This window comes from Palaemon carinicauda, chromosome 16, assembly GCF_036898095.1.
Source record: "Palaemon carinicauda isolate YSFRI2023 chromosome 16, ASM3689809v2, whole genome shotgun sequence".
Lineage (NCBI taxonomy): Eukaryota > Metazoa > Arthropoda > Malacostraca > Decapoda > Palaemonidae > Palaemon > Palaemon carinicauda.
Window position 1 is genome coordinate 1,985,645 of NC_090740.1, and position 23,209 is coordinate 2,008,853.

At 35.2% G+C, this 23,209-nt stretch overlaps 1 protein-coding gene across 2 annotated transcripts; it reads left to right on the forward strand.

Annotated features, from left to right (window-relative positions):
- The first annotated feature begins 4,724 nt into the window (after positions 1-4,724).
- LOC137654892 (serine/threonine-protein phosphatase 1 regulatory subunit 10-like) lies at positions 4,725-22,063 on the forward strand. 2 transcript variants are annotated; one of them, XM_068388806.1, is made up of 6 exons: positions 4,725-4,951; positions 5,974-6,262; positions 9,254-9,472; positions 14,897-15,206; positions 17,295-17,532; positions 21,349-22,063. In XM_068388806.1, the coding sequence occupies exons 1-6, from the start codon at positions 4,745-4,747 to the stop codon at positions 21,826-21,828; spliced, it is 1,743 nt and encodes a 580-aa protein (XP_068244907.1). In that variant the 5' UTR covers positions 4,725-4,744; the 3' UTR covers positions 21,829-22,063. The 2 variants fall into 2 exon arrangements, with proteins under 2 accessions (XP_068244907.1, XP_068244908.1); XM_068388807.1 differs by having other exon boundaries at positions 5,974-6,172; positions 21,349-22,061.
- The last annotated feature ends 1,146 nt before the right edge of the window (positions 22,064-23,209 follow it).

Below are 23,209 nucleotides of genomic sequence, written 5' to 3' on the forward strand. Positions count from 1 at the left end.
GTTAGAATGTGATGCGTATTGAGAAAGTAATTTCGGAGAGGGTCAATTAATATAGGACACCTACCATCCAAAAATAAAGGAAGGTGACTAAGCTCAGATACGTGAAAATCTCTCTCTCTCTCTCTCTCTCTCTCTCTCTCTCTCTCTCTCTCTCTCTCTCTCTCTCTCTCTCTCTCTCTCTGCACTGTATAACTCTTAAACACACAAAGGCTTTACGCAAGCTCTTGTTAAACCACACTGCGTAGAGTGGCTTAATGCCAACCGTGCACCTACGCATTACACGTCATTTGATCTGCACGTGCCGGCACGACCTTTTTAAATATTCTACAATACCTCTGTATTGTTCCATTTTCCTTTCTTTCATAATAGTTTGTAACCCATGTTTGCTAACGAAGTCCAGAGACTAACCCGTGAAACCGTTTTTAGCAGAGGAGGTAAATCTAAAAGACAACTGTATTTTAAACTGAAGAACAGTTTCTGTATCATTCCTGATCTGATACTTCACGCTATCTAGATGTGAAGCGTTCAATTACTATATAAATGTTTTAATTCACTTCAAATAAAAAACAAAAAATTTATAAACATTAAGAAACAAGTAAAGTAATATTTTAAGAATATGTTTTAATGTTTTTCAGTGGTTTTGCTTGAGGCCTAAATTTTATAATCCTGTCCTCTATATGGTTTGACACCCGAATCAAAGAATTCTTTGCAAACTAGCATTGCCTATATTTTGGTGATCCTTAAAATCTATAACTGGTTAATTTATTGACCGACTTATCGGCTATTGTAATCAGGATAAAATACTATATTAAATCGTCTCAAGTTTGCAGAATTCCAATAGTTACTACATCTTAAATATTGTATTCCCATAGATTTCTTCAACTCTTAGCTGATGTGAAGGGTCATTAATTTGACGTAGTTCCTCTCAACGCATGATTAAAAGTTAAATTCATACATATTTAGTCCGTATTTAGAATCTAGTTAAGGAAGTTCACGCAACTGAATTACATTATTTACTTGATATTCGCAAATCTGAGCTCTAGTTCTTTCAATATTACGTTCACCGAGTCTGATAGTGCAAACCTTGTATATTTCACTCGTAGCCATTACGCATCTCATACTCGCTAACCTTCAACTTTACAACTGTTCCGTCTTATGTCCAACCTTTTTAAACCTTGATATCTCACTGCAATTGAGAGGTTCTTTCGTGTCTCAACCCCGGCAAGATCTAAATAAAGACTAAGAGATTGTCTCCATGTTTCCTCAACCCCTTGCAATTTCTCTCCGAAGACAGGTCTGGATCAATTTCCTCTCCGTTGTTCTTTCACATTGCCGGCCTAACAGCCAGGGGGTGGGGGCGCCTTTTCTTCTTTTTCCCTCTCTTTGTCCCATTCACTTCCACTTCCCGATGTGGTAACGTCCCTGACTGGTGATCGCCAGACTGGGGTTCGAGTGCCGCTCAAACTCGTTTGTTCCTTTGGTCGCTATTACCTCACCTTCCTTGTGAGCTAAGGTTGTGGGGTTTTGAGGAGCTTATAGGTCTATTTGGTGAGGCATTACCTGGCCCTCTATGGTTCTACCTTGGGTGGAGAGGGGCCTTGGGCGCTGATCATATATATGGTCAGTCTGTAGGGCATTGTTCTGCTTGATAAGGCAATGTCACTGTCCTCTGCCATTCATGTGCGACCTTTAAAATTTGAAGGTGTCTTTCGACAAATTTAGCAGTGTTCCTCTTAATATATCTTTTCCCTAAAACGGCCAGGGGCTTTTTATTACAGAAGACCAAAGGTAAAACCTTTCTGTCATTCTCAAAATTTGGCAGAACTGGTCCTCTCAGCCGTTGGAAAGTTCCAGCGGACAAGGAAAGAGAAATATTGGAATCAAAGCCGAGATAGTTAAATACTATATGAGTCACGAATGAGTGAAGCCTTGAGGCAACAAAGAGCATCTGAGATTTAATTTACCTTATTATTACTAAACAGTCAGTCGTCAAAATTTTTATTTAGTTAGGCTAGTTTTTAGACCAGTTTCTAAAAAGGTATGCAAAAGGCAAGAGACTTATATATATATATATATATATATATATATATATATATATATATATATATATATATATATATATATATATATATATATATATATATATAATTATATATATATATATATATATATATATATATATATATATATATATATATATATATATATACATATATCTCCTAACCCTTCCGGTCATATATGGGCTTAGCTACCTCGAGAGCTAGGAGTTGGAAAACTTAAAAACTAATGGACCACCAGCCTTTTCAAAAGCCTGTTCTTGTGCCACTCATACATCTGACGTTTTACCATAGAGCTATTGCTAAAATTCACTATGTTTGTTCTGCTTTCTTTCCTTATGGGTTTATCATCTGTACACAGAATGATAATGATAATTGTCAGAAGGCCTTCAATGGAAGTTTAGACTTGCTTCCAAAAAACAGACATGTACTTCAGCGCCCCTGTCAGTATGGATGAAGACCAGACTGTCGGAAGGTTAATAAACTGGTAGAGGCTTTCTAACAAAAGCCAAACAAATATACTTAAGTGACAAGTAGATTATCGAACTAAATAAACCTGCTTAAGCTTAAAATCTCTTATTATACATGTGATTGTGTATAGACGCAGTAGAACCTCTTGCTTATAAACTGCTGCTTCAAATAGCATAAGTTTAAAATGCCAGAAATTTTGATCTATTTAAATATGCATTGAGGTCAGCGAACTATGTAATACCTGATGGATAAACTAAAGCACATTAATTACTAGTTTATCAATCAATCGAAATGTAAAAGATATGATTTATTCATGAACTTATTCCCGCTCAAATATTAGTAAATAGCGAAAAGTACTCGTGCATAATAAACACTGTATAATGCACAGATAACCAGGTAGATATTTTTTTAAATGCTGCTCTTAATCGTATTCCTCGAAAAACATTCTCTCTCTCTCTCTCTCTCTCTCTCTCTCTCTCTCTCTCTCTCTCTCTCTCTCTCTCTCTCTCTCTCTCTCTCTCTCTCTCGATGATTGAGCAAACGCCTGAGGCTCGACACGCACATGCGTTTTTTTTTTTTTTTTTTTTTTTTTTTTTTTTTTTTTTTTTTTTTTTTTAAAGACCTTTACAAGGCTATTATCAACTGTGTCTTATTTGCAATCCATATAATTCATATTACATGGCCACTGAATATATTAATTTCAAATGAATTTTATGTATCGATAGAATAAGTTAAAAAATAAACTTTAATCTTCGAAGTATTTAATTTTTAGCAGATAATACTTGTATTCACACAAGTTATATATTTTTATCTTTTTAGTCATGAAATATATTTAAGTTATACGATGTAATGTGATTACTTTAGTGTCCACAGGATGTATTTATTTTTATTCAAAGAATATGTAAACTATTTTCCACCAAAATATATTTTATCCACAATATGTGTATTATTGTCCACCAAAATATATCAACTTATTTTATCCACATAATATGTTTACTATTGTCCACTAAAATATATTAACTTGCTTTATCCACAGAATATGTTAACTTTGTCTTAACCTAACCACAATTTAACTTTTTTTTTTTTTATTCACAGGACATTAACTATTTTAATTCTCAGATTTCATCGATTATTTTCATCCACAATAAATTAACTTTTGTATCCACAGAATATATTTGTTATTTTATCCACGTGGTGTATTAACTTTTGTATCCACAGAATATATTTGTTATTTTATCCACGTGGTGTATTAACTTTTGTATCCACAGAATATATTTATGTTTTTTTTATCCACATGATGTATTAACTTTTGTATCCACAGAATATATTTGTTATTTTATCCACGTGATGTATTAAATTCTTTATCCACAGAATATATTTATGTTTTTTATCCACATGATGTATTAACTTTTGTATCCACAGAATATATTTACGCTTTTTTATTCACATGATATATTAACTTTTGTATCCACAGAATATATTAACTATTGCATCCACAGATTATATTAATTCTTTTGTATCCACAGGTTATATTATTTTTTATCCACAATATATTAACTATTTTGTATCTTCAGATATTAAATAGTATATATTCACAGAATTTATTTATGCTTTTGTATCCACAGACTATATTAACTTTTTTGTATGTACAGAATATAATAACTTTTAAATCCACAGATTAATATTATCTCTCTTGTACCCACAGAATATATCAGTAGTCTATATACTGTAAATCTCTCACTCAGTATGTTTTCATTTTTCCAAGGCTTCCCTGTTTTTTTGTCATATTTTTTTCTGAATAATTTAATTTGATTTTTTTCAGGTCTTGAATAATTCGGTATATATATTTGATACACTAATACAGACTTTCTTTTTGTTTATCAGGTTTTCCTGGTGCTGTTTATAGACGAAAATTTTAATTTTATTATCCCTGGTTTTTTTTATTATCCTGGTGTCATGCAAGATGGTCTCAATAATAAAGTTTTCCTCATTCAGGTTATACCCGGAAGATGGTAATTTTTACCTCGCATTGTAACGAATTTTCCCCTAGATCCAACCCTTAGGTACCGAAAGATGGTAATGTTACCTCATATCGTAAGATTTTTTTCCCAGATCTAACCCTTATTGCCAATAAATCCCTACGCCATCGCTATTATAACCCTAGATTTACTTGTCTTCTTCATCCTACAGCATCACTATCTGACGATGGAGGATTCATGGCCGCCCTTACGGCCTCGGGCACAGACTCCCGCAAGAAGATCACGCGGAAGAGAAAGTCGAGCGAGAGTGACTCCTCCTCGAAGCAGGATGGCAAGGAGGACGAGAAGAAGGAAGATGATAAGTCTCCCGTTTCCTCCCCTGCCAAGGCGACGGAGGACAAGAACCTACTCCTCTCTCCTACGAGTGTCAAGCCTACTTTCAATGTGAGTTTATACTGAACTTTTGTTTACATTTTCTCATCTCTGTGGGCTGGGCAGTGGTGAAGTTAGGTTTGGGATAACTTGTTTACATTTAGCCCCTTATAAGGAATAACAAATGTAGATTACAACAGTCTATTCGCGCTTAGCACAAATCAATCCAGAGGTAAGGTATACAAACTGGAATTGAAAAGATACACCACTCAATGTGGCAATTTCTTGACATACAGAATAGCAAATATTTGAAATAGAATTCCAGCGGATTGGGTAAACAGTAAAACGGTAAACAAGTCCAAGAATAAGTTAGACAAGATCATAAGAAATCTAAATACTTATACTAATTCGCTCTACCAAAGAGCAAATGGAGTCTCCGCGGATTGACTATAAAGTCATTGAGGCATCCAAAATCCTTGTAACTCCTTCCTGGAGTTTCATTAAATTCTCCTCTCAGGGCCACATTAATCAAAATTTAAAAAAACTAAAGTCCAGCATTTTTAATATGTTTTTGACCGCTTGTATTTGATTTAAACATAGCAGTTATTATACTGGGTAGTTGAGTTTAGTATCAACGTTAATTTATAGAATTTTTTTTATAACATTATCTCATATCTGAGGTCTGAGCCACACCTAAAATTTTAAAAACTCAAGTCCACCATTTTCCTTTTAATATTTTTTTAAGCCGCTTCTATTTGATTTAAAGATAGTATTTTTAATGTGATCAGATCCCATTTAATAAATGTATTTTCATTAGTGTTTGATTAGGTCTTTTGGTTACGAATTTTGAGAGATATTGACGTAGTATTTCTTAATATACAGTATATCAAAACTTTTTAGAACTTTTATTAAAGATATATTTTCTCATTTATGATATTATTTAATCAATATTGACGTAGTATTTCTTAATATACAGTACAGTATATCAAAAACTTTTTAGAACTTTTATTAAAAATATATTATCTCATTTATGATATTATTACATCAGATACTTTTCGTTTCATTTATCGACGAATGTATTTCTTCCTTTCCAGTTCTACCAAGAAACCCTCAAGGATGACACGGACGAGGAGAAGAAAGAAGGAAGCGACAAAGAAACGTCGGAAACCAAAGAGGAAAAAGAGGGAAGCGAAAACGGAGAAAGCTCTGCAGAAGGAGGTGAAGGAGGAGACGCAGACACGCCCTCAGCGTCGCAGGCCGACAACGACTCGGACAACATGGACATAGACGAAAGTGAGGATCAGGACGATTCCGTTCAGATAGGATTAGGGGAATCCTTCGGTGGTGGTGGTGGTGGTGTTAACGGACAGAGCGGGGATGCCGGTATGTGGTGCTACTGGGCGACTTGTGGCATGAAACTAGTTAATCCCCGAACTGCACTTGTAGATTGCATGGACCTTCGTGGACTCTAGCGATTCTGTAGGCCGTAGATAACTGCATTTCACTTTACCCTTTCCTTGGACGTGATAATTTAGGTTACTGTTTCCCCCCATGCATGAGTAGTAGCAGCAGCAGCTGCTGCTTTCTTTAGAACCTCATCGTCATATCCTCGGTATGTGGTGCTCCTGGGCGACTTGTGGCATGAAACTAGTTAATCCCCGAACTGCACTTGTAGATTGCATGGACCTTCGTGGACTCTTGCGATTCTGTAGGCCGTAGATAACTGCATTTCACTTTATCCTTAGGTTGCTATTTCCCTCATGCATGAGCAGCAGCTGCTGCTTTCTTTATAACCGTATCATCATACCCCTATATTGAGTAGAGCTTCTACAATTGCTCCTGTAGTGGTTATTGGAACAACGTAGTTTATGATCGTTACTTAGTAAAAGTAGTAAAAATTGTATTTTTTTATAGTTACGTAGTAAAAATTGTAGATTATGATGGTTACCTGGTAACTTGTAGTTTTTTTTATAGAAAAATGGTAAAAATTATAGTTTATACTTGGTAAAAATTATAGTTTATACTTGGTAAAAATTCTAGTTTTATAGTAAAAATTGCAGTTTATGATAGTTCTGTAGAAAAAATAGTAAAAATTGTAGTTTGTAATACTTGGTAAAAATTTGGTTTTTATAGTTACTTAGTAAAAAATTGTAGTTTATGATAGTTCTTTAGTAAAAATAGTAAAAATTGTAGTGTATGATTACTTGGCAAAAATTGCACGCACGAGCCCGTTTGTTTCTAGTAGAAAACAGCATTAGTCAGACAGCCTGCATAATTTGTATACTAATATAGTTTGCATGCACAAACCCTTTGGATTTGACTTAGGGGTAACATAGTGTAATCACCGTGTTTAAATTTCTAGCTAAATGAAGCCGGGGTCAAACATACGCTGTTAAAAATTTGCCGTAAAAAAGGGCAAAAAATCCTGGAATAAATATTGCCAGGTATTTGCCGTTTTAAAAACAGATATATTGACGTAGACGAATGATATTACGGCAACTAACCCGTAAAAAGATAATAACAAAGTATAGTAAAATTACGGTCGCCTGTATTTTACTGAAATGCGGCTGAGAACAATATATTTTTTTACAAAGAATTTCCGATTAAAATTACGGTTTTTGGCAGTATATTTGGATTTATTTTAGATAGTTCTTAAATTCTGAGAGTACAGAAACCTATTGAATTGGAGAAAGGAAAATATCAAGAAAAGTAAAATGTCAAAATATCTCAAAATTGTCTAATTTATTTGAGGACAAATTAATTTCGAACTGCTTCATTTACGCTGGAGAAATTATATCTTTAGTTTATGTCTACATCTTGTGGTTAGTTATAGTTAATTCTTCGTATTGCACGTTTTTATGTAACATTTTTTTAACATTAATATTAGTTATGTGAGAGTGGTTAATGTTTAGTTATTACCGATATGTGATTGTACACACACACACACATACACACACACATATATATATATATATATATATATATATATATATATATATATATATATATATGTATGTGTGTGTGCGTGTGTATGTGTATATATATATATATATATATATATATATATATATATATATATATATATATATATATATATATATATATATATATATATATATATATATGTGTGTGCATTAGTATTAAGGCCATGGTTTTATTTTTCATAACAAACATTGTTTTCAAGGTTTAATAATTTAGAATCCCACAATACAATTACTATAGAGGTGCAGGCCATATATAATAATTGCTATTTTTATCATTTACAAATTTTCATAAGCGAAACTCTGAAAAAGACCGAAGCTTCATGGAACTATAAAAATACCAGTACTGTAACAAAAACCATATTAACTAATCACTATGTAATAATTACAATCAATTGGGTACGAGTTAATATGGAGAACTATTTCAATATGGTACAGTCATTTGCTCATAACATCCATATTATGACTAGATTTTAAATTATACAGTAATTGTTTTAATTGATTTTTGGGGAAATTCTCGTTTTATTCTTCAAATATAAAACTATATAAGTCTCATGCTAGGTTGGACACATCGAAATCTTTGGTATGATATGAAACTACAAAAATTATGTAAATTAATAATTTTTCGATGCAATAAAAATTTAAACAATTTCATATTTTGGGAAATTTCATTGAATTTTATAACGTGCTGATAAGGTAAAAGACTTTAGTTTAGTTACTAAAAGTGTTAGCTCAGGATTTTCCTTATGATAGATTATGTCAATTAATAATACTTTTTCCATGCAATAAAAATGAAATCAGGTTCATAGCATGGGTAATTTTATTGAATTTGACACTATTTCATAACGTGCAAATAAGGTAAATGGCTGTATAATTGAGTTAATGAAAATGTTAGGTCAGGATTTTCGTGGATTTTGATAAAGACACTCTCCACAATTCTATAAATATTAGTTTATGGTGGGTTGATTGGGAAGAGAAAGTATTTTCTGTGAAGAAAAATCCGTTTAATTTGTGGTGGCCGATGTAGTAAAGTCCCTGACTGGTGATTGTCTGACTGGGGTTCGAGTCCTCCTCAAACTTGTTAGTTCTTTTGGTCGCTGCAACCTCACCATCCTTGTGAGCGAAGGATGGGGGCTTTGGGAGCCTATAGGTCTACCTGCTGAGTCATCAGCAACCATTGCCTGGCCCTCCTTGTTCCTAGCTTGGTTGGAGAGAGGGCTTGGGTGCTGATCATTTGTATATATGGCCAGTCTCTATGGCATTGTTCTGCTTGATAGTGCAATGTCACTGTCCCTTGCCTTTGCCATTCATGAGTGGCCTTTAAACTTTTATGCTGTAATCTCCAAGTGAATTCAAATTATCATAGCCTGACCCCACGCTCTTATTTTTTCAGGTCTACGCGATGAAGACATTCCAATAGCTCCTGCAGTGCCAGCCCCCGCTCAGGAGGACTACGAGAAGGTGGAAGTGACCTTCTCCGAACCCACCCATGGGGTGAGAGGGGTCCTGGTCTACCACAGACCAGAAGGGCGCAAGAAGAAGTCTGTCAAGTGGAAAACAGAAGAGGACTTGAAGGAGGTGTTCCTCTTCGAGATGGATGAAACAGAGAGAGGTGAGTCACTCTTGTCATTATTAGTTTTTGTGGTGTTTCTTATCTTAATTTAATTTTTATACTTATTAATTTTCTTTATATGTTAGAAATATATTGGTTCTCATGGGATTAAGCCCTATTTTTTATAAAAATGAACAGAATCTTAGTGTAATCACAAACGCTGTTATCATCATCATCATTATTATCATTATTATTATTATTATTACTTGCTGAGTTAGGTGAAAAGCAGGATGCTATAAACCCAGGGGCTCCAACCGGGAAAATAGCCCGGTGAGGAAACGACAACAAGGAAAAATTAAATATTTTAAGTAGCTGTAACAGCATTGAAATAAATATGTCCTATATAAACTATAAAAACTTTAACGAAACAAGAGGATGAGAAATACGATGAAATAGTGCGCCCGAATGTACCCTCAAGCAAGAGAACTCTAACCCAAGGTGTAGAGATACTGTCAATTTTTTTTTATGGAACATTAGATGTAAATTAGCAATCAAAACACACACACACGGTAGAAGGTACTATTAAAAAAAACTTGTGGGAACTAAAACCCAAAATTATGATCTACATTCAATTCCGAATGTAAAATCAAATCCTGCAAGTGTTATTTAAAAAAACTTTAGCCATTGCGGACTGTCCATTTCATTAAAACGCTGTTTATGATAATGGTGTCAGTTATTTTACTATAGATTATGCAGGTGATAATAAAAGAAAGAATATCAGACACATCCAAGGTATGAACTACTTCTGGGGAGGTAGACATCTTTGAATGTAAATGTGTTAAGAAAAAAAAGTCACAAATGCTGACGATGTATACAAATGTATAATCTACTTTACAAACAAGAAGCCTTTTTCGTATTTTTGTTTGCTGGCTGTATTTATTTTGTCCATGTTAATATTAATTATAATTAAAATTATCTTCATCTTTATTATGGGGAAATTGTGTATACTTGAATCGAATGCATAGCTAGACATAGTTGCCAAATAGCAACTTTTGTCAAGTTTAGTGGTGTTTGTCTCCATAAAAATTAAGTCTATAAATGCTTTAGTGCAACTGAATGTTATTTATAGATTATTGAAAATAAGAGGAGTCTAAAAATCGCATTTGTTGATTCTATGTCAGATTAAGAAAGAAAAACAGTAAACGAAAAATAGCTTGAAAATGTTGCCAAATGCGTGTCAATCTTCACGGTAGTTTGTCTCTATAAACATTTGGTAAAAACATTGTTTATAAATGCTTTAGTTTAAATAAATGTCATATGAAGATTATTAAAAATAAAAGTAAACATTTAGAACGCATTTTAAAGTTTGAAATATGAAAAAGAAAGAAAATAGTAAAACAGTTAATAGTGAATGCTAATTTTCTTACTCAAGAACGGTTCCATAATACAAAGTAGCGTCTAGCAGAGTGAAAAGTTAAGTGCTATTCCCTTCATTATCCATAAACTAACTTAATTATATATTAAATAAGCATATTTAAAATAATCCATCTATTGGTTTGATTATTAAATTGATGTGATAAGTTATACCATAGACCGAAGTTGGATATATTGACTCTGCTACATACGACCCTAGTAAAAGTGATTGCTACATACGACCCTAATAAAAGTGATTACGATTTTAAAGTGAAAAAAATCTACTGATCAAATCAAATTGGTATTTTGTATTAATCGTCTAATTAACCTTATAAGGTAAGGAAATGTTATATGCTTTTCAAAATGTCTATATATTTATTTCATATTTAAGTATTGGGGTCTATACCAGGGTAATGATCGAGATAGGCTTATCAATAGTTTATATATGACATATCTGTTTTGACGTTGTTACTGTTTTTAGAATGATTTATTGTTAATTTGTTCTCATCATTTATTTATTTCCTTATTTTCTTTCCTCACTGGGCTATTTTTCCCCGTTGGATTCCTTGGGCTTATATCATCTTGCTTTTCCTACTAGGGTTGTAGCTTGGCTAGTAACAATAATAATGTGGGAGGTATGTACCTTATAACATAATAAACATAAAGAACCAATGAGGTATGTGACTTTTCGAACACCATAGGCCTAGTTCACTGTAACAGCATTAACTAATTTTGTTATAATCATTATTTCTTTTTGAATCAGATTAATTTACAAAATTCTCTATATCTAATAAGGAGGGCTTTACATGTCGGGAAATAGTAATTAGTGTATTTCAAAGCTGCAACCTAACCTAGTCCAGGGTGTTGTATCCCGGTGTGACGGTCTGAATGATCCCCCGGTCTCGGAAATATCCTTGACATTGTATAATGGTTCTTTTCCACCATTAGCTCGCTTCGCTCGCATGAAAATAAAACATCAAGCTCGTATGTACTGGCAAGCGGTAATGTTGAGCTGCGCACGCTAACATTATAGGAAAATAAAACATCAACCTCGTATGCTCGTAATATTCGTGCATGCGCAGATTATCAAGGAGAATTCTGAGACCGGGGGATCGTTCAGACCGTCACACCGGGCTATTGAATTTTGCCGTTGGAAGTTCCCCTCCCTAACTATGGCGGTTTAGGGATTAGGATGTCTTTAAAAACAGTATGAAGTACTGTACAAAGATCCATCTTATCCTAACCTGTGTCCTTGCTCATATCAGGTGGAGGGGTCTCGTTGCATTTTATCCACTTGAACCTGATGTTGTAATGACCTAGTCCTAGTGTGTCGTAAATAAATAAAATCTTCTAGTGTGGTATATCTATGCACGTAAAAGTTTTCCAACAAAAATTAAAGCCAAATTCATCAACACGAAAATACAAAAATATACTTGCCTTATATCCTTCTTTACTTCCATTCTTTTAACCTCTATTCCAGTTTCCTGTCTTCCATCTTGATGTCTAATCTACCTTTACTTTTACTTCATAACGAGACGGGATTTTCCTTTGTTGCACAGCAGTGCTGAATGGTCTCCCCGACCTTGGCATCTTATTGCACACAGGGCCTAAATTCCATTAATCAAAATCGAAAACAACGAACATCGTATTGTTTTTATACTTGTAAAACTTTGAGGTTTCTGACAAAAGCTTCATTCCTAAATTTTGGAGCCAATTCTAGATCGAGAACACAGCTACTACGTTGGTTCCTGAACCTAACGTTGCCAATTTTACTGTGCTGGCAAATTTTCTAAATTTTAACCTTATAACCATTTGATTTTTTCCTGTAACGTTTGATTTTCCACTCGAGGTGCACAAAGACAGTTTAAAATTGTTGCAACGGAGAAAAATTTAAGTAACCTTTATGTTTTCTTCGATAGAAATTTTGACTCGGTTTTTTTAGTTGGTCTGCCACGATGGGCTGCTTTGAGCTTTGTCTCTAAAGCTATGTTCTCGATCAAGGGAATTTCTCCATGTCAAGTATTAGTTTGTCTGCCTACAGTAAAGTCTTTAAAACATTCGTGCAAAATGTTCATGTTAAACTGTTACAAAGGTGCTAGTCAATTACAGTACCTCATTACCTAACTATTGTTGCCGTAGCAACCTTACATACCAGTATATTAGTCATGGCTAGAGGGATGAACTTTTACATAGTGTTTTTTTTTTTTTTATATAGAAATAGAAAACTATATTGTGCTATTGATGCTTTTTTGACAAGGCAAAGTAAGAAGAGATACTGTGCAGTATATCTGCTCTTGTATTTCAGATGATGATCTGCATAAATATCTAACAGTCATTTCTGTACTAATGTTAGCTACACATATAAAATGTCAGCTAAATATTTAGATGGAGAAGCCATTTTTGGATTCAAGAATGTTGATTCATTATGAAAGGGCTATGATGGTTTTCTATATAACCACTTCCTGATGTACGGTACACTAAAGATTGCCGATTATTGCATTCTTTTGACTTGGTCCAAAAACTAGGCTAATAGGTACTAAAGAGTGCCAATTAGAGCAATTTTTAATTTAGTCCAAAAACTAGGCTAATAAGTACTGTGCACTCATTTTAGTACCGTACATTTTTTAAGCTAGCTCTCAATACTGTAGTTTTTAAAGTTATTTTATTTTGGGCTTATAGCACATCATGATATCCATGTGAATTGGTAATTATTTTTACTTGAGGGTCCTGTACTATACACTAAATCTTTGGGTTAAATGATTTGAAATGTTTCCTTAATTTTCTGTTAATAATTCATTTAATAATTATTATGCAATACTGTATTGCCTTAGCAAACAGATAGTGAATTATAGTGGTCTATTTACTTTAGTTAATGAACTTCTGTAATTTTCCTTGGTTTTTTTGTTATACTGTATTAGTATATTCTTGAAATGTCAAAAAATATGCCTTGTTTATCGCTATCAACATATTTTTATGTAATGGTGTCTGTGTGGGCTATATGAGTACAGTTCTAGAATAAAGGATGTCTAGGCCATTCCAAGCAAAAGATTTTTATTTCTTATTTAATTTTTTGCTGTAAATTTATTTTTAAAGTAAATGAATTGTGTAGTTAATCAGGATTTTGGTTTTTAAGTTTTCCATTTTTGCGACACTTTAAACATTCTTGCCTTTGTATTTTGATTATAGAGTATACCGATATACCCATCTTTATTTTTAGATTCTTAGAATCTGTTTTCTTTTAGATTCATATGCTCACATTTGATGTTAAATTCATGTATTAAATCTGAAATCTTATAGTTTACTGATATGACTGTTTTATAGCGTTAATATTTTCTTATATTCTAGTTTATCGGTGAAGCAGAATTTGGTATTGTTGTCGTCTGTAGAATGTGAACTTTTTTCTTCCTACAACCACTGTGTTTACAGTCTTATTCTTCATTCATTTTCTTTCATCTCTCCACCATCTTAACACATTTATTTAACTTTAACCTATGCGATGTTCACCTTATTAGAACGTGACTGGTTGATAATGGTAACAAATAATGCAAGCACAAAGATTTTGAGGCAACCCATTAAACCTAAATGTGATTTGTAGTTTTGTTAAACTAGTTTGTAATACTGACCCAACCCATTTGTCACGGACAGAAAATTACTTCTAACTCATGAAGCTAAACGGTTCTGTACACATATTGTACACACAAAGGTGTATGTAATGTTGTGAAGTGATACTGTTGTACAGTAAATACTTTTTCTTACTTGAGGGAGGGTATACTCTACACTAGTTACTCTTAAAACACTTCTTTCTCTCAATGTATATTGTACACCATTAAAGTTATCCTTTTATTATTTTTCCTAATTTTCATTGCATCATTTTTTTTATTAGTTCCAAAAAAGTAACTTATTCAATGAAGAAACTAAAATTCATAATAATTCTGGGATTCATGACAAATGAATGTTATCGATTCCAAAGCAAAAGTCCTTCCATTGCCTAAATTTTTTGAGAAGAGTTAATCTTATCAAAGATTTATTGTTAATATTATGGTCAACTTTAACTATGTTTTTCTTTTGCAGTGAATGTTAATACGATAAAGTTCAACGAGATGATGGTTCTTGAAAAACAACGAGAAAGGGAGGCGATGGGAAAATCACGTGGCTTCCACGGTTCCATGATGGGCGGCAACATGAATATGATGGGCGGAAACAATCACATGATGGGTATGGGCATGCATCATGGCCAGAATGTCATCGAGTACATGAGGTGGTCACTATTACCTATAATGATACCCTCACCCAAGGTCACGCCAGGCTACAAAAGTCAGGAGCGAGTGACACAGGCTGCTCGAGAAAGTTCCACCATGGCAGCTTTTTACAACCCAGCAATGTAAGTGGTTTGATACTTTAGTCGGTTTTGTTACTTTAGTCCTCTTCTGAATGGGTTTTCCTTTTTAATTTATCCAGTTGAAACCTTTTCCAATCATTTTGTAATTGAGCAAATAGCTACACATACATAATTTTAGTTTTTTCAGATATCTGTGGTCCATTCTTTTCAGTTGCGTATCACCTCAAAGGCCGTAGTTATGTTATTGAAATGTATGAACTTCACCTTAACTGTGTGACTTTGAAATTTGGGTGATTTTTTAAGGAATATAAATTTGCTGTTAGTTATTTTTTGATCAACTTTGCTGCATAGTATTTTTCTAAAGTCATCCGTTTTATTACCCTGTATATGGGTGTAGCATCCATTTTGTAGCGGCGTATGATAATCATTACCATCCCTAAGGGTACACTTAACATGGAATTTTATTGAAAAACCCCAAGTATAAATTTTGTTTAATTTTACTTAAGAAATTAGTGTAGTTTATAGAAAGGGAACTTTTTTATTTTTTAACTAAAATAGATTTAAAAATAGTAGCATTTCAGGGTACAATACTGTAATCTTTTTATACATCTTAAGATAGTAATATTGCTTCTTAAATGCTGGGAAAAGCTACCAAACCCTTCTACTTGTGTATACCATATTTTTGTACTGTGTTAAAGATTAATTGACAATGATAAATCATATTTAAATTGAGCATTCATTTGTAAATATGCATACAACATGAAATTTCCCATACCGTTCCTTTGAAAATACTGTAAACTGTGATGGTTTTAGCCAGAATTAACCAGGTAATTCAGAAGTATTGGCCAATTTTTTTCATTACTGTATATTAATTTTTAATTCGCTTTTAATTTTAATTAAGAGAATTAGATACTGTATCTTGGAATAGTTTTTAAAGGTTACAGGCTTCAAGATATGCGCTCATAAGTTAATAAGACTTGAATTTCTAATTATTATAAATTCCTTTTTATTAATATAGTACTGTAGTAGTGAAATATTTTCTTAGTCATAGCTTCTATTTACGATAAAGTTATAGGACTGAATAGGACACCTGCATTTTATGGATCTGTAGTTTCAGTAATTACAAGAGGTTATTCAAACCAAGAATATTTTAATGATTTTATGCTGTGCTAAGGCAATGAATAGCTGAATGCGTTTAGAACATAATACATTATTGGTAATCATATGTAAATTGAGGTTATGAATCCAAGCATAGCTATACACAACTTTATTATCAGTTTCTAAACTATTATGAATTACAATATTGTATATCGGGTAACTCTGTGTAGTGTCAATAGTCACATTATCTTTTTCATGGGTATTTATGACAGCTGGTTACATACTGATGAATAAAGTAGGTTGGATTTTCAAAAATTCAGTTGGTATTCTGAAATAAATAATGGACATATTACTTATCAAACCTTTTTTTTTTGAAAACATAATTGTACAATCAAAATAATGAAATATTTGTATTGATTATTTAAGATTAAATTTTGATGAACATTTAATTAGATAAATTGCAAATAAGTAAAATTTATGGAATTTAATTATTTTAATACTGTACTTAGTGAAGGTCAAAGCTGAATGTAGTTGTTACACATTTATAGTTAAAGTATAATTAATTACCCTATTAGTTTTGGAATCTGACCTGTTCATTTGGATCAACTTCACACTTATCAAATTGTCGGCATAATCTCAATGGAAAACTTGTTTTGTGTCTAGCATTGAAAAATAAAGAAAATATTGGGTGATAGGTTGTAAAATGGTTTTACCCCCCATTTTTCAGTAACTAAATCCAACTAGGAGTTTTTGCGTTGGGAGAAGTTAGTTATAGACCTAAAAAAAAAAAAAAGGGCCTGGGGCTCAAGTGATAAATATATTCGTGCAGTAGTAGTATTAAAATGGTTAACAGTGATTCCCAAACTACAGCACTGTACTATTGAATTTATTATTTGACCTCCCTATTGGCAATTTTAGGTGTTTTTCGGTTTGGAGGCTTAATTGTGTATTGAAGATCTAGAGAATAGATTTATTGATAGCATAACATTTATATAAGACTTGCAGTAACTTTATTCTTTTTTTTTTTTATAGGTTGCCAGAAACACCTAGAGAACCAGATCCAGAGATGGTCAGCAGAACTGAACCTAAAGAAATACCACTGAATGACGTAACTGGTCAGGACATGTTGTATGATCACCGTAACAAAATGTGGCCAGAACCCTTATTCATGGAACCAGTGAACTATGGCTTTGGAGCAATGGGAGGACCATCAAGCGGTGGAAATGAAGGAGGATCTCACTGGGTCGTTGGAGGACCCCCTGCTGGCGGAGTGAGTATTACTGTTTACCTAAGCAAAGTGTGTAAATAAAATGATAAAACTTCATTTTACAACTAGAGCCTCTTTTGCTTTGAAGGGAAGGGAATGTTAGGTAAAATTTATATCGGAAATTACAGTACTATTCTGGTTTCTAAGGGTGGTGCTATGCCTCATTTCCTCCTAGTCCCTGTTCAGCATTTTCTGGTATGGTAGTATTGTCAGCACACTGTAGGTAGGCCACGCCCCAGCACCTTTGTTGTGCTGATTCATCACTCACTTTTTAGCCTTCTCTACCTCAGTTCATGCTTCCTTTCTTCCATCTTGCTGTCCAGCCCTTTCCAACTTTAATTGCAACTGCAGGGTTTTCCTTAAAGTTGCACCTAAGTTGTCCTCCTGGGGCTTACTAGCCCGAATTCATAAATCTAATCCAATCCATCATTCAAAGCAGAAAAACTGGAGGGGAAATCTAGCATAATTTATTTGCCTATAAATTTGCCCTTCAAAGCAAAAAACTTCTAGTAAGTAATTTTAATAGTAAGATTTGTTCCTATGCCAATACAAACCTTTGTTCTTTAACAGGGTTAAGATTTTGGCAAAATATCTTGAAAATGGCGAGCTTTTTTTTTTTTTTCAATTTCCTTCACAACTTGGCAGAATGCAACGTGTCTAGGACTGATTGACCCTGGCACCATTATGAGTACGGTTGAGGTATAAAGGGCACCACTGCACTTCATACTCCCCTTGTGATGTGTGAAGAGAATAGTCGTCCTCCCAGCGGGCAAGATTTCAGAGTAGGAGGAAGAAGAGATCCAAGCGTAATCGTTCTCCCTTGGGTCGGAAAACCTGGCGAGATTCTGACTACCGAAACTCACCGCTCCAGCCCTTCTTCGGTTAACTCTTCAGAGGGGAAACCAAAGATGACTGACAATCTTCGGATTGAAGAGCAAGCTCCCAAGGTAGTAGTCTCCCCTGCTTCCTCTAGAGAAATACGGAGGCCTCCTCTTGTGGATTAACCCCCATAATCAGCTTTGGATAAGAAGAGCCCTGTAGTGACGTCACCCTCTTCACCACCCAAGAGCATACTCCTATGAAAAAGTTCTCTGCCAAATCCTTTGGTAGTGCTGCAAGCAGTTTTTCGTGCTAAAGCCCAGTTGAGCGTACTGATTTGGCTTGTAAACCAGTGAAGAGTGCCCTTTATAGATTTGGTTCCAAGAAATCTCATTACGATTCTCCCAGAGGCATGCAAGGCTAAGGAGTACCATCACCAGACAAGTCTTCCAATGGCAATGCGCCAACACAGCAGTGTGTCAGCCACATGCACCCTACCCTCAGCCACGAGTGTGTGCGCCATTCAATTAACGACTTCCTCCACAAGAGTAGACACCTCCTCAGTGGCTGGTACAGGCTAGGAAGAGAAGGCATTTGCAGGACATGCTTCTCATGTTCTCTCTGAGAGGAAAGTTAACAGAACAGCTCCGTCGGATGGACTGGCCAGTTCCTTCACGAGTTATAAGTGTGTCACATTCCGAGGAGCTTAGATTGTATATTGGAGGTGGTCGAAATCAACCCAAGAGCCATCACCACAATCATGTCTGGACACAAAGTCCCCAGATAGGATGGAACCAACCTCCTGTTCCCGAACAGCACATATCTCCTTATCTCCCTTTTTCAGAGGCGAGAAGGTCAGGGAAAACAACATTGCTCCGAAAAATAAAAATAAATGGGTATCATCTACTAGAAGTTTCTCATGTTCAGACATCTCCAAGCACGATGAGAATTCTAATATTGCCAATTCCCCGGGTTTCCTGAGAAGAGACTCTAGAGCCTACCTCTACAGAGCCTGAAGAGGAGTCTCCTTTCTCGAGGGTCTTAGGACTCTTCAGGAAAGTCAGCAAACTAGGTGATGCTCAGAAAGCTTTCTTCTCTTGAAGGCACACCTCCAATGACTCCTTATTTAGGAAAGCACACTTCTAGGCACTTCCTTCCGTTACCATGGTTACGACAGATCAAGAAGAGCATCCAAAGCTTTTGTTGTAAGCTGCTAGTACCTTAAAGTTAATAACTCGTGTTTTTGTAGCCGAGGAAATTCTTCGTGACTTTGGGAGCTCATTCTGCTTCTTAGACCCTGAAGTAGGCGACCCTTACTCCAGGGATGTCAGCATAAATTACGCATCTGAGGATGACAGCAGAAAGGCTCGTGAAATAACCATCACTTTTCTTAGCCTTGGAGGGCATGAATATGGAGGCTTCTTCCTGGCTAGACCACGGGTCTGGTACACTCGTATTTTACGGAGTCTGGTGAATTCTGAGATACGAAAATGTTATGAGGAGCTCGCCTTCAACGGTGCAAAGGCAGCAAAATTTTTGGTACACCAGTGGAGCAACTGGGAACTGAAAAGATGGGATGAAGTGATCAACAAGTTCATCAGACAGATGTCCTTCAAAGGCTTGTCATTGCGAAATGCCTCACCGATACAGAGTGAAGTTGATGTAGTAGTGATAAAGTAGGAAAATTTACTTCTTTACGAGGGCAACCACCTTCAAATAACCTCCTCCAGTGCTTCCTAAGTGTAAGACTTGCCCCACAGGCAGCAGCCCAAGAAAGAGAGATGTACAAACAACGATGTTAGAGATTAATGACCAGAACCAGCCCTTTTGCCAAAGGCATCAAGGTAAAAGGGTAAGATAGATGAGGATCTCTTTAGGGATGAAAATCCTCTGTTACTCACCTGTGGGGAGGATGCCTAGCCAGTCGATGGATGGGGTAGCAATTCACCATTTCACTCACTCCAGTGCCAATGAGCCACTCATTATATTTGAAAGGATCCGTCAAAGACCTACTCCTTCGGGTGGAGTTAAAACAGATGTTGGACAGGAAAGTGGTCGAGGAGGTCACCCACTCGTTTCTGGGATTCTACAGCTGGCACAGAAAATGTCAGGAGGATGGAAACCAGTTATCAACCTATCCCATTTGAAAACATTATTCTGCAAACAAAGTTCCCTTAAATGGTTCTACAAGCATTAAGACTGAATTGCTTGTGTCCATAGACCTAAAATAAGCATACTGTACTTTCAAATTCCAATCTACTGGAACTCTAGGGAGTATCTTCATTGAGTAATTTCAATGTGTCCTTGGAACAAGAAACATTTTGTTTCAGGTTCTCTTTTTTGGGCTTTCCACAACACGAATGTTCACACTTATCCTCTTCGTTAGCACAGGGAGAACAAAGAGGAAAATCTCCAAGAAATATAGTCTTTTGGCTTCGTGAAGTAATTCGTAGATTCTACAAGGAACAATTGGCGGCCTGATGGGCCATAGGTCTCGGAGTATCCCAGACCTCATGAAATTAAGAGTGATTGGTACCATTTAGCCTTCAGAAAGAACCATTCAGTTGCTTAAGTGTTGAAGGCAGGTATCTGGAAGAGACAGGGAACCTTCATAGCACATTATCTTTGGGATTGTGCCCTCAGGTCCCTGGATACATTCTACATAGAACCTGTGGTTGCTGCCCAGCTGTAGGTGTAGCAAGCCTTGCTCCTTTTGGGACAGAAGTATCATGTCCTAAGATAGCAATTCCTGTACATCAACCTTAAGAGTGAGAATGATTGGTCATTGTCCCTCTTTCCCTACGCTTCCCTTCCCATCCTTTCCTCCAGATTATCCCAGAATGATAACCCTACTAAAGGACTTACATTTGTATAGCTAGGAAAAATACAAAATTATTTTATAATGTTACTTTACATTAAATTTATAAATGTAATCATTTTTTTTGGTAAAACTTTAATTTTTCTGTAAAACGTTATCTAATTTCAACCTTTCTTTTTCAGTTTCCTCCTGGACCTGGAGGCCCTATGTATCCGCCAGGTGGCTTTGGTGGGCCTGGTATGGGAGGACCTGGCATGGGTGGTCCACCAATGGGAGGACCTGGAATGGGAGGACCACCTGGAGGATTTGGTGGCGACATGGGAGGAGGAATGGATGTTCCAGGATGGGGCGGACCAGCTCCAGGACCACCAGGCTCTGGCCCAGGAATGGATTACCCAAATCCAAACATGATGATGGGAGGTGGCAACCAAGGAATGATGATGGGAGGGGGTGGGGGTGGAAGGCCGCCAGGCAGTGGTGTTCCCAGAGGCATGATGCATAACATGGGCATGGGAGGACAAGGGTTCAGAGGTAGAAATGGCCCAGGTGGTGGTAACTGGGGTCCTGGTCCTAGCAATTATGTGAAACCAGTGTGCAAACATTTCATGAATGGACATTGCCGACACGGTCCAAAGTGCAGATTTCTTCACAGCCGACACTAGTCTCTTGTTTGATCAGTTTTATTATCTTTAAAATTGAACAAGACTCAACAAATGATATTTGTTCCTAAGTTGATGTTACTCATGAGAGGACCATGATTATCTTGTTTTGTAAATAACTGTTACACAAGGAATAAATACTGTACAGTATTAAATTTGTAAAGTTTGTAAATAAAAGGTAAATAAGATAATGAAATGTATAGTTATTATTTTGTGTATCCAAATTTTTGAATAAAATAACATTTTACAGTTCATTTTTATTTATTCCCAAAATATTTAATGTCTATAATGCTTACTTAGCTAAATTATTACCTTAAATATTACTATTAAAAAATATTTTTTCATCATTTTACTTATGCTTAAATAGTCTTCACATAAAAACAGAATTCTAACAATAAATTATTTTGATATTTACCACCAAGTCAATACTACTATCATCAAAATTTTAAGTTATTTGTATTTTTCCTAACTATAGAAAACCTGAGTCCTTTAATATAAGTAGGATTTAAGCTAAGCATAAAAAGGGCTGTTAAAATTAGAACTACGTGGTGGTAGCTACTGGCAGGTGGCAGGAAAGCCTCACAGGCCACTTAGCAGCCTTGATTGACTGATTTTTACTTTCCTGACATCGAAGGTCATCAACGGTGAAAAGCCACTTTTACATTGACCTATAAGTAATTGGGCGGTTAAGGCAAGGAATGAAACCTGCAAGGACTATGTTTATTTGGGAACTATTGGAACCATCACAAATTTTTAATACCAATGCAAACTATTATCCTTGACTGTGGACGGGAAGTTTGTATAATTAGCCTAGATTTTAGTACCGTACTGTTTTTGACTGTTAATCATGATGCCCTTGTTTTCAAAATAAACATTTGGGTGTAGGTGGGTCTTTTCTTAGCATCATTATTGAATTTTTAAGTAATAGATATCGGAGTAGTTGTTTAAGGGCAACATAATAAGTACAGTATAGGAATGTAATATCTAGTGTTCCTCAGGATAATGTCTTGCAGTCCATAACTTTCCATAATATATACACAAGAGTGGCTTGGCCTAGAAAACAGCTGCTTGAATCAGTAGATAATGCAACTCTCTCCATTAATTCCATCTCCTGAATGCAGGTCTGGGATTGCTGAATACCCTAACAAAACTCACAATTACTGTTTAGTTTTGAGTAGGCCGAGGACAGTGGCTCCTCATCATCCAGATCTACATTGATAATGTTTCTTTTGCTCTATGCAACTCCTTTAAAACCTATTAAGACATTGAGAAAGCCTTCAGATTTTTAGTGATCAACTTATCCTGATCGTTCTGCCTTGTTTCAAGTACAGTAGTGTTCTTCTGTCTGGTCTTCAGCTGCTGACTTACATCTTAATCTGTTGGA